The sequence below is a fragment of the Telopea speciosissima genome, chromosome 3 (genome assembly GCF_018873765.1).
Source record: "Telopea speciosissima isolate NSW1024214 ecotype Mountain lineage chromosome 3, Tspe_v1, whole genome shotgun sequence".
Lineage (NCBI taxonomy): Eukaryota > Viridiplantae > Streptophyta > Magnoliopsida > Proteales > Proteaceae > Telopea > Telopea speciosissima.
The window spans coordinates 32,654,144-32,671,473 of NC_057918.1; the positions used below are offsets into that span (position 1 = coordinate 32,654,144).

The 17,330-nt window shown below is 40.5% G+C and overlaps 1 protein-coding gene across 1 annotated transcript in view; it reads left to right on the top strand.

Annotated features, from left to right (window-relative positions):
* Positions 1-17,330, top strand: part of LOC122655707 (vacuolar protein sorting-associated protein 41 homolog) — a 57,729-nt gene that overhangs the window by 26,562 nt on the left and 13,837 nt on the right. The window contains 1 exon segment of the mRNA XM_043849995.1: positions 8,576-8,678. Coding sequence (XP_043705930.1) covers positions 8,576-8,678 — 103 coding nt within the window.

Sequence of the window (17,330 nt, forward strand, 5' to 3'; positions counted from 1 at the left end):
ACTAAAACACACCATGGTTTGGTCCCATAGGATCTAATATAGAAAAAACTAGGGGTTTATTTATTGGGGGCTGATTACCTGTATCCTTTTGAATTTATCAGGTATCAATTTAAATTTTTTTCCCTCAGCTCATTAGCCACCAACTAAGAGAGCTTCTAGAAAATTCCCTTTGAATATATTTGAGGGAATAGGGTAATGTGGTCAGATCTCATCCAGTTAAAGAGAGGGTGATCATTGAGTTGACAGCTCCATGGGAATCATTGGTTAAATTAAATTTTGATAGGAAATAGTTTTGAAAATCGAGGGCCAGCAGGTACTGGAGGTGCATTCAGAGATTGCATTGGCAACATCCTTAATGTGTTCTTGGGTCCCATTGGTGGCGGCGGACTCTAATACTGCAGACTGTAAATCAGTGATCCAGGGGCATAGTACTAAATGTTGTCTTGGAAGGCCATTTTGGCAAGACCGAAATTTTCGAGATACAGAAATTTCGCCGAAACATTGTATTTTTTTTCTGAGTTTTGCTTGGCCATTTTGGGGTGCAAAATGCCGAAATGAATGAAATACCAAAGCGAAAGGACTGAAATTACTGAGATTTCGATGAAACGGTGCATTTTATACACAGAAATTTATGAAATTTACGAAACGAGATGATCGAAATTTCCAAAGTATTGGATTTTTTGATTTCGACCTACCATCTCATCTCGGACCCACCTAAATATCTGAAATTTCGGCGTGATTTTGAACTATGTCCAGGGGGATTGCGCTCTTCTCATTTCAACCATGGACTCACCTTGTGATTGGGAGGGACTCTTCTCTAGTCATCAAATGGTTATTACAGAATGGACAGGTTCCTTGGAGGCTGGTGCGAGGGCAAAACTTGTGTAACCAAGGAGAATCTTGGAGGACTAGATCAGCAAACTCCTTGAAGTTTCACTAGCCTGGGGTTTGGGTAAATAGAGAATCTTTGTTTATAGGGAAATATATAATTTTATGAAATGAGTCCAGTTTTTGTTTTGGTCTTATTTTGTTATTGACTCTGAACTTTGGGGTGACTTATGTCTCTCATGCACGGTTGTGTTGCTTTTTTTTCAGCCCTTTTGGCTAATTTTTTTAAATATTTTTTGTTGTAATATTAGTTTTTTTTCTCATTATTTTCAGTTTTCTTAAAATACTAGAACCCTCTTATCTCACCAGCCACATTTACCTTATTTCTTTGCTTCCTTCTATCTCTAATATGCTCAATTTTTTCTTGCTGGATTTTTTATTCTGCAGAATTTTTCACATTAAACTTTGCCTTTCCCACTCCAAATTAATTCCTTGTCTACATTCCCATAGCTTATCTTATAAAATCTAGGCCCCTAGTTTTGTCAAAATCCTTAGTTTCTCTCCAGTTATTTCTCTCCTTTGCTGGGTTGATAGATCATATACACTCCAAATGTTTGTTGAAATACCCGACCAGTTTCCTTCACCCTTTTTTTTTTTTTTTTTTTTTTTTGGGCCCGAATATTACCAGTTTCCTTCACCATAAAACATTAATTTGGTGTGCATGTTGACGGACCCCATATTGGCAGTTGTTATGCTGTTTATTTCCTTCACCCTTTTTTTTTTGGGCCCGAATATTACCAGTTTCCTTCACCATAAAACATTAATTTGGTGTGCATGTTGACGGACCCCATATTGGCAGTTGTTATGCTGTTTATGACAACATAATGTGATTGAGTCCTTGAGTCCTAGGACTAATTTTGTGACTCTCTTTTTTTATTTTTTCAAATATTTTTATGGATTTCCCATTTTTCCCATTTTCTATTGTTCTTGGGCACCAACAGATTGACAAAGAAATGAACTCATGTATTGTACATCATAGTTGTCAAGGCGGCAAAGCAAACCAAAGCGGTGGAGGGATGCCTTAGCTCTTAGGTGACAAGGCGCCCAAGTGTTGTTTTTTTATTTCCCCTCTTTTCTAACATTATTTAGTATGTTACAACCAAGGTTTCAAATGTTGGTATCGGGTATCATATCGGCCGGGTGATTTTAAGAGATGTATCGTATCATATCGTATCGGAAATACGTATCGAACACTACAGATACGCATAGAAATGGGCAAGATACACATGAAAATACACTTTTGGAACAAAAAACAATATAAATAAGCAATATATAACATGTATCATGCATAAACACTAAAATGGAGAATAATGTATAACCAGACCAAGTGCGTTAAATTGAAATCGTTATAAAAGGTGAGGTTTCTTACATGTAAAGTCACTCTATAGCCATGATGTGTCGGGGTGGTTCAAACTCATAACTGAAAGGGTCTTCAGAATTTTCATTTTACTTTGAAAAAATCATGGGTTTGAGTACAAATCCTTGCAAATGTTCAATTTTGATGCATCCACTAGCTTAGTTTTATCTAAATCCCCGGATTTATAGCAAAAAATAGAACTAGAAAGCATGATTTGAACAACATGATCAAGTTTTTTCAAAAAACATACATTTTCCTATGAAATCTCCTTCAATTTGGATGATGTTTTTCTACTCCTTGATGGTTAAGTGAAAAATCGAGTTTAGAAGCAAGATTTCAGAGTTTCAAAACTGGGTGTAGGGTCATTTTTCTGCCAAAATGCTTGTTGTGTCGACTTTATGTGTGAAAACAGGTTTTAATGGGTTTGTATCGAGTGTATCGAGATGTATCGAGCCGTATCGGCTGATACATCTCGATATAAATCAATACCTATTAAAGGCCATTAAACCCCTTGTATTGATCATATTGATTGTATCGATTGTATTGCATCATATCGGCCTGTATTGGCTGATACAATACGATACACTATATTTTAAAAAAGAGACGTATCGGTCAGTATCGTATCGTTTCCACCTGATACCGATACATATCGGCTGATACGATACAATACAGACTGATACTTTAAACCATGGTTATAATATATACCTTATATCATAAAAAATCAACATTAAGCCACGTCAAGTCATCAAAAATCAAAATAGAACTAGAAGACAGCAGAACTGAAGAAGCAAACTATTGGAAGTTTGAAACAATTAAAACATACAATTGGTTTATATTGTTCTTGGAATTGGACATTTCATGGTGTACCTAGTCTCACATTTGGTTTATAGTTTATACTGGTCTTAGAAAATATAATATTATCTTTATGTAATTAAACTGCTCTCGATTTAGAGAAATGTTTTTGTTCTTTAAGAATTTGACTGGTAATATGATTTTATTTTTACATGAAACTTTTTGTATTAGATAGAGCACAAAACCAGCTTTCCAACAAATCCAAGGTTGCTTAAATCTGATTTATATTGACCAAATTATGTTCCGATCAAACCTTAATTTTGGTGTGTACGAATGCTGTCAAAATCGCTCTGAATGAATTTTTTTTAGATATCAAAACAAATGATTTTTTTATTGCTCTTCTTGTTTTAGCAATGTTTTACCATATTAAGATTTATGGAATTTTTAGATTTGAGAAAAACCCCAACATTAGAAAGTTGAAAATTTCACTTACCGCCTAAACTCTAGTTTTTGTTCATGAACAGGGGGGGTTGACTTTTTATCCTTGTGGAATTTATGAATACTATCTTAAGATATTATGCCAAATATCATTTATTAAATGATATTTGGCATAAATACGGGCCAAGGCATTCGATACCACTAAGGTGACAACCGCCTAGACCCCAAAAAATTCACCTGGATGCGTAGGCTGTGCCTTGACAACTATGCTGTACACTACTCTTGTGGTAGTGTGTGGGGGGTACATTCAGGAGTTTTTCTATCTCACATCATGGGGCGAAGGGAAGAGATAAAGAATACCAAGAAGGAAAAAGATAGAATTGAACAACCGTATAGGCATTTTTTGCGCATTGCATACGGCTCTAAAATGGATAGGGGAAGGAGATTTCACTAGGCCATATTTGTTGGCACTTGAAACTGGGATTGAGCTGCTGCTGCTGAGGAATGGGATTCGTCAAGCCATTATTGAGGGTCTCTTGGTCAATGTCATTTGATGGATACAAGTTCAGAGTGAAGGGTTGTGGCACCACTCTTAATTAATTAGAGCTATTAGAGCCTTATCCTTTCAATTACAATTTCGCTTTCAGCGAACTCAAGAAGCACAAATGAGATGGCAGATGGTCTGGCCTAGATTATGTGTTAGAACCGTAGGGGTACTTTTGACCCTTTTTTTCTTATGTTCTTATGTTTCTATTATGTGGGCTTTAGTCCCACATTGCTTATTTGTACTTTTATTCTCTATTCTCCGTGATATAAACCACTCTGAATCTGTTCCTACAGCCCTGGCTACTGACACTGGCCTATCCCAGGATGATCTACAGACTTTCCTACGACTACTAAGGTCTTCCGCTGTTGCTGCCTCTACTATATCAGCTCCTGCCACCTCTTCTGCTCCTTCAGGTTCACACTTTGCCCGGTCAGGTATTCCATTTGGTGGTCATTGTGCTTCTGTAGCTTCTCATCCTTGGATCATAGATTCTGAGGCTACGGATCACATGACTGGTTCCTCTAGCCTGTTCCATCGGTATTCTCCCACTTCTGGGAAAGACAAGGTCAAAGTAGCTGATGGTTCCCTTTCCTCCATATCTGGAAAAGGAATCATCAACTGCACTTCCTCCCTTGCTTTGTCTTCAGTTTTGTATATTTCTAATTTTACTACTAACCTTCTTTCTATTAGTAGTCTTACTCGTTATCTTAACTGTAAAGTGACTTTTTTTCCTTCCCATTGTGTGTTTCAGGATCTGGCCTTTGGGAAGACTATTGGATTGGGTAAAGGGCATGGTGGCTTTTACCTGCTTGATGGTCATCTCAATTCACCATCGTTACCATCTCCCCATCAGAACTCCTTAGTCTCTTCTGAAATTTACTAGTGGCACTCTAGATTAGGTCACCCACCATTAGGAATATTAACATCTTTATTTCCTACTTTGGTCAAATCATGCTATAAGACTGATTTTTTTTGTGAGGCTTTTGTTTTGGCCAAACAGACACATTCTAGAATTCGGTTTCAAATAAAAGGAGTTCACTTTTTCAGGTGGTGCATTCTGATGTTTGAGGCCCTAGTCGTAAACCTCCCTCTCTGGTCATCATTGGTTTGTTTCTTTTATTGATTGTCATTCTAGGCATACATGGGTTTATCTTATGCACACTAAGAGTCAAGTTTTTGCATGTTTTCAGCATTTCCATAGAATGGTCCAAACTCAGTTCCAGGCTTTTGAGAAGTGATAATGGCATTGAGTATAAGGAACACCAATTTCAGAAGTATTTGGCTGATAATGGGATTATTCTCCAGACTAGTTGTGTTGATACCCCAGCCCAGAATGGTGTGGCTGAAAGGAAGAACCGATATTTGTTGGAAGTGACCAGGGCGTTAATGTTTTCGCGCCATGTCCCCTCCCAATATTGGGGGGATGCTATCCTCACCGCAACCTATCTCATTAATCGGTTGCCTTCTCGTGTTCTTGACTCTCGCAGTCCGGATGAACTTTTACATGGGAATTCCACTTTTGTGGTTCCTCCCAAGGTGTTTGGTTATGTGTGCTATGCTAGAGACACGAAATCTCATGGTAAACTTGACCCTCGTGGGTTGCGGTGTGTTTTTTTGGGTTACTCTCCAACCTAGAAAGGTTATAAGGGTTACCATCCCCCTTCCCGTAGTACTCTGGTTAGTATGGATGTTGTTTTTGACGAACGTCTTTCCTATTATCCATCTCCACTTCTTTAGGGGGAGAATTCTGGTTCTAGTGAAGATGTGTTTGTGCTTCCTCCCCTTGAGTCTCCTCCTACTTTGGAGCCTACTTTGGCTGCTGCCCCTTCTTCCACAGGGATTCCTTTACAGGGGGAGCTTGTAGAAAATAATGATGGTCATGTTCCTAGTCAGGGGGAGTTGACTCCAGTCCAGAAGACCATTAGTGAATTTTAGAAGAGAATTGACAACTTGAATGTTATCACCTACCAAAAGAGATGCTCCAAAAGAGGGCAGCATTAATCCACTATGGCACCCATACCTAACCAATTGCCGGCTCAAGATCCAGATCCTCGTCCTCCTTCTCCTGGTGAGACTCCTCCTTCTGAACTACCTATTGCTCTTCGTAAAGTTACTAGGACTTGCACCTTGCATCCATTTCTCGCTTTGTTTCTTATAGTTCTCTTTCTCCGTCTTTCGTGCATTTGTGTCTTCTCTTTCTTCTGTTTCTATTTCTAAAAATTGGCAGGAAGCTTATGCAGATTGAAAGTGGAATGCAGCTATGTTGGAAGAAATGGAAGCCTTAAGAAAAAATAATACTTGGGATCTTGTAGATCTTCCTCCAGGGAAAAAACCAGTGGGATGTAAATGGGTGTTTGTGGTCAAACAGAAGGTTGATGGCACTGTGGATCGGTATAAGGCACGTCTGGTTGCAAGTGGCTTTACTCAGACATATGGGATTGACTACCAAGAGACTTTTGCTCCTGTTGCAAAGTTGAATACAGTTCGGGTTTCGCTATCTTGTGCAGTCAATCTTGGATGGGATTTACAACAGCTGGATGTGAAGAATACCTTCCTAAATGGAGAACTTAGTGAGGAGGTGTGCATGGATATTCCACCAGGGTTTTCTTGTGATAGTAATCAAGGTAAAGTGTGCAAGTTGAAGCGAGCACTTTACGGGCTGAAGCAGTCACCTAGAGCTTGGTTTGGTCGGTTTCATAAGGCCATGTTTTCTGTGGGCTATAAACAGAGTAATGCTGATCACACTCTCTTTATAAAGAGGGTTGGAAAAACCATCACTGTTCTTATAGTCTATGTGGATGACATTGTGGTTACTGGCAACGATGGTGATGAGATCAACCGGTTGAAGAAGTTTCTTGGGCAGGAGTTTGAGATTAAAGATCTAGGAAGCTACGGTACTTTCTAGGGATTGAGGTTGCCAGATCCTCTAAAGGCATTTTTCTCTCCTGAAGGAAGTATGTCCTAGACTTGTTGTCTGAAACTGGTTTGTTAGGATGTCACCCTTCAGATACTCCTATAGAATCTACTGTTCGTCTCAAAGAAAAGGAGGGTGAGCCTGTTGATAAAGGTCGGTACCAAAGACTGGTGGATAAGCTGATTTATCTCTCATACACACGTCCAAACATTGCTGTTGCTGTGAGTATTGTGAGTCAGTTTATGCATGACCCCTATTCTTCTCATATGGAGGCTGTCCTTTGGATCCTTCACTACTAGAAGTTAGCTCCTGGAAAAGGCATTCTTCTGTCTCCTCATGGTCACCTACGGATAGAGGGATATACCGTTGCTGACTGGGCTGGTTCTACTGATCGGAAATCTATCTCTGGGTATTGTTCTTTCGTAGGGGGCAATCTTGTCACTTGGCGTAGCAAGAAGCAGAATGTGGTGGCTCGATCTAGTGCTGAAGCAGAGTTTCGTGCTATGGCACAGGGCATTTGAGAGTTACTTTGGCTGAAAGGATTGCTACAAGACCTTGGTGATCCTATTCATCTCCCTATGATGTTGTACTGTGACAACAAAGCTGCAATCAACATTGCTCACAATCTAGTACAGCATGATTGCACCGAGCATGTTGAAGTGGACAGACATTTTATCAAGGAAAAGTTGGAAGACGGATTGATTTGTGTTCCCTTTGTGAAGTCTATTGATCAGGTTGCTGATATTTTCACCAAGGGATTGTCTGGAAAATTGTTCCATCCTAATCTAGTCAAGTTGGGCATGATTGACATATTTGCTCCAACTTGAGAGGGAGTGTTGGAACCGTAGGGGTACTTTTGACCCTTTTTTTCTTATGTTTTTATGTTTCTATTATGTGGGCTTTAGTCCCACATTGCTTATTTGTACTTTTATTCTCTATTCTCAATGATATAAATAAAGAGCTTGGGATGATCATTATTCATCCAAACCTTACTCTCAGTCTAAAACTGTTAACATTATGTTTTGGGAAGCCATTCATTTTTTCCTCTTTAGGAGTTTGTATTGAGTCCTTTATAGTCTTTGGCTGATGTTTGTATGATTGTGTCCCTTCTCCTTGTTGTATAATTAGATTGTTCTCTTATATTTCTATATTAACAAATCGTCACTTATCCCATAAAATGTTTGTACTTCAAGGGATTACCGATGATGGACCTCTTGTGTGGCGAAAGATCAAGCAGATAGAGGGGCATAAGCCAAAAATTGATGAAAAAAAAAAGAGCTGATGGATAATATCTATATCTCATACTCAATTTGCAGTGTTGTATGCAATGGTTAGTGCTAGGTTACCACATTTCGGATACCTATATAGAAACGCCTAGAGAACTTAACTGATTTAAAATGTCAAACAAAGAAGAAAATGGATATTCCACAAACAACAAAGAAGAACAACTGAATCTTTTGTGGTCATCTCATTGCTGTACCTCTCTCTAGAAATTCTTCTTCCCTGCGATAATTTCTTTAGCTTGATTAGATTTGGAAAGTGGTAATTCATTGCATGTGAATTTGTTCAACCTGGTTGAGATAATATATATTTTTCATTATTTTTCTTTTTTTTGGTTGGAAACTATATCTGATTATAGGGATGCTGAAGATCATATATCTTGGCTTCTTCAACATGGATGGCATGAAAAAGCATTAGCTGCTGTTGAAGCAGGAGAGGGACGGAATGAGCTTCTTGATGAGGTATGATGAATTTATTGTTTCAATTTTCTCTGTGGTAGTTTACTTCACTTGATTGGTAACATTGCTTCATTGTGTTCTCCTTCCCAATTCAATGGTGTCTAATTAAAAACTTAAAATTTGTAACTGGTTTATTGTGATTGAAGTTGCACTGTGCAAGAAATGACTGGTTGATATCATCTCTCAGGATCAGTTTTAATTTTCTAAAGGTTCAAAGACTCCCCCTTTGAGCCATATTGCCTTTCAAACTGTGTTTTCCCCCAACTCTGATAACAGTTGAGTTGCAAGGGGGTTAAAGAGCTCCACTGTAAGAACTAAGAAGTATATCCTCTCTCTCTCTCTCTCTCTTTGAGGTCTGCGGCCACGACTACAGCTTGCAACAATGATGCCGTTGGAGCATCCATTGTTGCCTTTGCAAAAGGAAATGGGCTTTTGATTCAAATTCTGAGACAAGATAGTTCTAATTCTTTAGAGAAAAACTATGTGGAATTCTGAAATAGATCGAACTTGAATCAAATCCCTGCAACAACGACCCTCCTTCCTTTCTTCTTCCTCTCCTCTCTATATGCAAAAATTTTTGAAATCCCCTAAAATGACAGTAATGTCCAATTGGGGACCACTATGGGGATACCCCCATTGGTTCCTGCAACAAACCCTTTCTTTCTTTTTGTAGGGCTTGCAGTTCATTACACCAAAGGTTTTCATTGAATTATTGAAGCGGTATTTTGTAAGTATGTAATTATCTAGGATATATCTACCATTCCTTTATTTTGTATTTTAATTTTTTTTGGTGAATAAAAATGCATGACCAAAAAGGGGAAAGCAAAAAAGGGGGGAGAATACACAGGGAGAAGAGAGAGGGGGGGGGGGGAAGCTATACAAAGACCCAAGCCCTAACAAGCCCTATAAGGGCGGGCTAGGAGTCTGAATAAAAGAAACATCTAAGCTCCAAAAAGAAGTAATGTGCCTATTTCTAGGAGAGTCCACAAGAGAGCCAGAACGAACAATTTGCAACTTAGAGCTAACATCAAAGAAGATGGCTTTCCAAATCTTATCAAAAGATTGGGAATTGGAGATCCATCTTCTAAGATATCTTTCCATCCAAATATTGGAAATGACAGCCCCTAGCACAAGTTTAGCTGCTGAATCATGAATAGAACTGCCAGAAAAAGTCATATCCATCCAAAGCCACTCACAGGAAAAAGGTAAAGGCCTTCTCGGGCGGGGTCAAATGGATTGGAGGGTTTTCTTCCAAATAGGGGAGGTGAAAGGGCTAGAGAAGAAAAGGTGGTCAACGTCCTCAAGACCGTTCCAACATAGGATACAAGCAGGGAAACATGGATGTGATGATGCAGAAGAAAAGCTTGGGTGGGAAGGCATTTGTTCAGGGCGCGCCAAACATTGAAACTATGGCGGGGAATATGACCTTTGAACTAGATGAGCTTATGCCAGAGAACCTTTGGAGCTTGGAGACGAACAAAGTTCAAAGCCAATTTGGAGCTAAAGAGGCCATTGGGGGAGGGGTTCCATATGGTCTTGTTCAATTGGGAGGAGGGGGGGGGGAAGAGGGGGAATGGAGGCCCATACCTGAGAAAGACATGGGGGAAAGGGGGAGGAGGGAGACCACAAGCCGTCAACAATAATGGAGGAGAGAGGGGAGAACGTGGGAATACCATAAGAGTAAACAGAGCTGGCTCCAAGAAGATTAAAAAGGACACCAGAAGAGTGCCAGGGGTCCATCCAAAGAGAGAAGGAGGAGCCGTCAATAATCTTGAGGGAGATGGCACGAAGGGCAAGAGGCCGGAGGAGGAGGATTTTGCGCCAAACCCAAGAAGTGTCCGCCGGAAAGGGGACAGTCCACAGGGAATCCTTTTTAAGGAGATGAGAGTGAACCCAGTGAAACCATATAGAACCATGATTGGTTATGATTTTCTAGATGAGCTTAAGAATACCAGCCTTGTTGTAATCACTAATTCTACGGATACCTAGGCCACCTTAGGATTTGGGGAGACAGATGGTAGTCCAACTGATAGGATGGATCAATTTGGAGCATTCTTTGCCTTCCCAAAGATAGGCACAAAAGAGGGATTCCTTTATTTTTCGATTTGCTTGCAAGAGGGACAAAAGAAACATCTTGTTCTTTCTTCAACAATTTCTGATCCCCGCATTTTACATAAAGTCTATTGTGATTTGTCTCCGATGATTGTATGATAATTCATCAAAACAGATTCATTTGCCGGCCCCATTCCCCGTCTGACTTAACCGCTTGGGAATCCCTGGATGCAATATGCATAGTTTTCAGGTTGATATCCCCATAAAAAAATGATGAAAAAGAAGAAATGATTTAGAGGGAAGGCTAAGGGTGGTAACGAAACAGTTTTGAGCGGAGAAGAAGCAGAAGAAACAATATGCGCATTAGCATGGAGAGTATGACATGGGTTTTAAAATTAGTGGGGAGATGAGGGGCAAGTATGTCTTAAACTGTATGGTCATACTTGTTTTGCTGCTATTTTTTATGCATTTTTTATTTAAATAATTCTTCTGATATTTTATCATTTAATTTTTTTTTGCTAAAATTCTTATTTATTTCGTCTTCTCTTTTTGGGGAAATTATTTCATAATGTCTACTCCTAGTGGCTTTGTCAAAATTTCTTCTGTTACTCTTCGGTGTAGTTGTTCTATTAGTATTAAATTATGTTGAATTCCGTGAATACTGGCTTAGTCAGAGTGACTACAACCATTCTTTATTTATAATATGAGATGGAACAATCTAGAATAGGTTCAAGGACAATATTACCCTTATGACAATTTTACCCTTGAACCCATATTACAACACTCCCCCTCGAGTTGGTGCATACATATCAAACATGCCCAAGTTGCTAATTACATAACAAAACAACTTACTACTAGATCCTTTAGTAAGAATATCTGGCAACTGTTCACTAGACTGAACAAATGGAATACAAATTACCCCTTGCTCCAATTTTTCCTTGATAAAATGCTGGTCAATTTCAACATATTTGATACGGTCATGTTGGACTGGATTATGGGCAATACTGATTGCGGACTTACTGTCATAGTAGAGTTGCATAGGAAGATCAACACTCATATCCAAATCTTGGAGAAGTCCCTGGAGCCAGAGAAGTTCACAGATACCTTGTGCCATAGCTCTAAACTCTGCTTCAGCACTGGATTGAGCAACCACTGCTTGTTTCTTGCTTCTCCACATAGTTAAATTACCTCCAATAAAGGTACAATATCTAGATGTTAATTTTCTATCATTAAGGCTGCCTGCCCAATCTGCATCAGGATACGCCTCTATCTGAAGATGGCTATGAGGTGAATATAAGATTCCTTTTCCAGGAGATGACTTCAGGTACCTCAGTATTTTGTTGCTATCTCCAGATGAGAACAGTGAGGGTCATGCATGAACTGACACACGACACTTACTGCAAATGCTATGTCTGGTCGGGTATGAGATAAATATATCAATCGGCCGGCTAATATCTGATAACTACCCTTGTCTACCGGGTCACCTTCCTTACTTTTCAAGTGTGTATTGGGCTCTAGAGGAGTATCGGCTAGTTTGCAACCAAGCATTCCTGTATCACTCAACAGGTCCAGAGTATATTTTCTCTGGGAAAGAGATATACCCTTGGCTGAATAGACAACCTCGATTCCCAAGAAATACCGTAATCTTCCCAAATCTTTGACTTCAAATTCTTCAACTTCTGAATTTCTTGTGCATCGCTACCAGTGATCACTATGTCATCCATATAGACAATCAAAATTGTGACATGCTGTCCCACCCTTTTAACAAACAAGGTGCGATCAGCATTGCTTTGCTTATAGCCATTAGAAATCATGGCTTTATGGAAACGACCAAACCAGGCCCTTGGTGATTGCTTTAGGCCATATAAGGCCTTCTTCAACTTGCATACCTTTCCTCGAGTCTCTGGGGTAGCAAAACCAGGTGGTATCTCCATATAAACATCTTCGTCCAATTCTCTGTGCAATAAGGCATTCTTGACATCATGCTGTTGGAGATCCCAACCTTGATTCACAGCACAAGAAATAATGACTCTCACTGTATTCACCTTTGCCACAGGAGCAAAGATCTCGTGATAGTCAATTCCATTTTTTGGGTGAACCCTTTCGCAACCAATCTTGCCTTGTATCTCTTGACTAACCCATCTAATTTGTGCTTCACAGCGAAGACCCATTTGCAGCCTATTGGTTTATTGGTTTATTTCCTGATAGAAGAGTTACCAAATCCCAGGTTTTATTTTTTCCCAGGGCATGCATTTCTTCATTCAATGCTTCTTTCCACTTCTGTTCGGCTATTGCTTCCTGCCAAGTGTTAGGGATAGTAACGGAGGACATTGAAGAAACAGAAGCATGGAACGAAGGAGTTAGAGAGTTATATGACACAAAATTGGAAATTGGGTGTTGAGTACAACTCCGTTTTGGTATTCGAACAGCAATGGGTAAATAAAGACTAGGATCAGGAGTAGGCTTACCAGAGTGATGACTAGGAGTGGGACTTGGAGCAGGTACAGATTGTGTGGGTTGAGTGGTGGTAGTCTCTTTGCGCCAAGTTCCACGAGGAGGGAATTTCGTCGTTCCACGAGAGAAAGTCTTCAATTCTTTCTCCCCCTGAACAATAGGCTGCTGCTCACTGTGTCCTTGTTCTTGTTCCCGACTTGTAATCCCATCCTCTAATTCAACAGATACATCCTCTATGGTAGGTACATTTACATCTAGTCGAGCAATCAAAGGTACCTCTTCACTTAGAATCTCCCCTTGGAGAGGTTCCGATGGTGCAAAGTAGGCCTCAGACTCCCTAAAAACCACATCCATGGTAACAAACAATTTTCTAGTGGGAGGATGATAGTATTTATACCCCTTTTGGGTAGCTGAATATCCTAGAAAAAAACACCGAAACCCTTTGGGGTCGAACTTTCCATGAGGATGGTGATTTTTGGCAAACACCACACAACCGAAAACCTTTGGAGGGACAACAAATGTGAAGGAACCCATGAGAACTTCCAAAGGGCAGCGACCATCCAAGACTCTGAAAGGAAGCCTACTAATAAGATAAGTTGCTGCAAGAATCGCATCCCCCCAGAAATGTGAAGGAACTGTCATAGTAAACATTAGGGAGCAAGCCACCTCCAACAAATGTCGGTTCTTGCGTTCGGTAACTCCATTCTGAGCAAGAGTGTCCATGCAAGAGGTTTGATGAATAATACCATGATTGTCCAAATAGGTGCGAAAGGCACCATCCATGTATTCCTTGCCGTTGTCAGTTCGTAAAATCTTCACCTTGGCATGAAATTGAGTTTGAACCAACTTATGAAATAAGGTGAAACAAGTAAAAACCTCACTCTTAATGTGCATCAATAAATCCAAGTAGTCCGACTGTAACAGTCAATAAAAGTGACAAACCATCTAAATCCAGAAGTAGAAACACATCGGGCGGGGCCCCACACATCAGAATGTATTAAACCAAAAGGAGTCACATTTCTATGATCTAAAACAGGATAAACATTCTGAGTTTGTTTTGCTAAGGTGCAAGCATCACAAGAAAAATTATTGGGATTACAACTTTTTAATAAACTAGGAAAAAGAACTGATAAAACACCCAAGGGTGGATGGCCCAAACGACGATGCCATTTATTTAATTCAAGTAAAGCAGAAGCAGAATCAGAAGATAGACAAGGCTTGAGATGTCAATGCTGCCGGGGAACTATCAAGCACGTACAGACCACCAACCACTTTACCACATCTAATCGTGCGACTTGTTACCAAGTCCTGAAACAAACAATGGTCTGGAAAAAACAAGCAAACAATGGTTTGGAAAAAATGTCACTTTGCAGTTTAAGTCCTTAGTTAAGCTATTAATGGATAATAAATTAGTAGAAAACTTAGGTACGTGTAACACAGATGAAAGACACAGAGAAGAAGTGCACTAAACCGATCCCTTTCCCGAGACGGGAGAAAGGGACTTGTCAGCAACACGAACCTTATTATGACCAGATAAAGGAGAGTAGCGAAAAAAAAAGAGAGGAAATATGGTCGGTTGCACCAGAGTCAATAACCCAAGAGTCGAGTATGACCGAGGAGCAATTCCCACCAAATGAAATACCTGTGGAAGGAGTGGTAGAATAATCAGAAGGCAGGGAAACAGCTGAAGCCAGCCAATAAAGGAGACGCAGATGCTGAAGAAGATGTATCCAAATGAGTCATCATGTCCTGGAGATGTTGTAGTTCAGCTACTACTTGTGAAAGAGATTGGTCAGTAGGCTGCACTTCAGTAGATGCCTGATTTGCACGGGCATTGTTGGAACGGTTTGATCCGCCCTTCCCACACCCACAGGTATCTGCAGGGCGACCATGAAGCTTCCAATAACGGTCCTTGATATGCCAGTCCTTCCCCCAGTGGTCACACTTAATAGGAGGGCGATCACCAGTCACACGATCACCACCAGTGCCGCGGGAAAAGGTCCCATAGAAGTAGGTTGAGAGCAAGAGAGGAGAGCCAATCTCTCCTGAGTGATGGGATGAACCATGGCTGTACGACTACTGTCCTCAGCCGCAAGAATCGCATAGGCTTGCTCAAGAGTGGGTAGAGGATCACGATTCGGTATATGTGCCCTGATCGGATCAAACTCAATATTTAGTTCAGCCAGAAAATCAAAGACCCATAAACCATCTTCCCACTTTCGGAAAGCCGTAGTGTCAACATCACAGGTTGCAGTGAAGGTGCCCAAAAAATCTGATTGCTGCCACAAAGTGCACATCTTATTATAGTATTGGGAGAGAGACAACTTCAACTGCTTTGTCGAGTGAAGTTTCTGACGGAGTTCATAACATTGGGCGGCATTCCCTACCTGAGAGTACGTGTCCTGGGCTGTCTTCCAGATCTTGGCAGCCGTATCAAGAAGGTAGCGGCCGGAAATTTCTTGATCCATGGAATTAATTAGATAAGACATGACCAAAAAATTAAAATTCATCCACTTATCTTGTGCAAAACCAACATCGGTAGGCCTGACAGTTGTTCCAGTGATGTAGCCAGAGAGACCACGGGAACCAATAGCAAACAAACAGGAATGAGACCAGAACAGATAATTGCTGCCATTCAATTTAATGGAGCTGGCTGGAAATGGAAGAAAATCAAGTGATGTGCTGTCTGGGCCAGAGGAAGCAGACGTAACCTTGGAATTGTCAGGCATGGTTGCCGGTTCAAAAAACTCAATCAAGAATGAGAGAAAAAAAAACTCAAATAGTCTTCAATGCATATGGGGGCAAAAAAAGGCCCTTGGTGGGAGAGCTTACCACCAAGGTGGGAAAGAAAAACCGACAAAAGCTGGAGGAGACGAGACTCCCACGGGAGGGGGCAGAAAGGTGGAGAGGGAGGCGGAAGGGTAGCGGAAGTGTGGGAAGGAGGTGGAAGGTTGGGAGGAGGCGGGTGGGTGGCGGTAGGTTGGCAGAAGGTGGTGGGAGGAGGCGGTGGTGCTAGGGCAAGAGAGAGAGAGAGAGTGAATATTGGCTTAGTCAGAGTGACTACAACCATTCTTTATTTATAATATGAGATAAAACAGTCTAGAATAGGTACAAGGACAATATTACCCCTATGACAATTTTACCCTTGAACCCATATTACAACAAATTATTAAAGCATATACTTTGTATTGGATTCCTTAAAGGAAGATTATGTGGTAATAGTTATCCACCTTTTACACTGTAGTTCTTCTATAATGGCAAATCTCACTATCTCAGTATTGAGGCAAATGACTTTTGGTTACTTGGAAAGTACTTCAATTCCCATCTACATCGCTATAGTTTTACTTTCTATTTGGGGTTTATTGGAGATTTGGTTCAATATTTAGTTCCTATTCTCTTCATTAGGATTTATATTGCTGCTAGCTCTCCTGCTCCTCTTGCCTGGATTTCGACCGATGGGTAATCCGGATGAGGAAGAGTACTTGCTTGATCATGATCCAGTCATTAATGGGGCATTATTTTTTTTCTCTGATCGCCTTAGTTTAATCCAGCAGCCGAATCTGCGTTGGCGCCAGTGTGGATCTTCCTCCCTCATCTTCCTTTTAAATCATTCCTCAGATCTATTGCAGGAGCTAACAGAAAAGTTTTGTAGATTGATGGGCCGACTAAAATACTCTTGAGACCTAGCGTAGCTAGGGCTTGCATGGAGAATGATCTAGAGAAGCCAAGATTAGAGAAGATCTGGATTGGAATGGGCACGTGTGGTGGTTAGTTGGAGATTTCCATCCCAAACAACCGTTTCTTCCCTGGAATTCCTGTATCCTTCCAACCTTGACCTGCTAAGTGCTACCTCTCCATTGTCAATCTGATCTGGAAACTTTTCTTCATTTGGTACATGTGGACTAGTAATTGAGACAGAAGCATCTCCATCGATAGCAACAGCCAAACCCTTCTCTTTGTCAGCTCAATCTGCTTTTGTATAAATATAGTAATGGTGCAATCGATTGAAGAAGCAATGGGATTTTTTTTTGGAAAAGGTTCTTTGAGCCACCAGGGGAGGGTAGGCTAGCATCCTCTCTCCCTCTCTCTCTCTCTCCTCATATGAAATGACCTTGCTGCCCTCTTCTGTATGAAACCGTTCCATCGCAC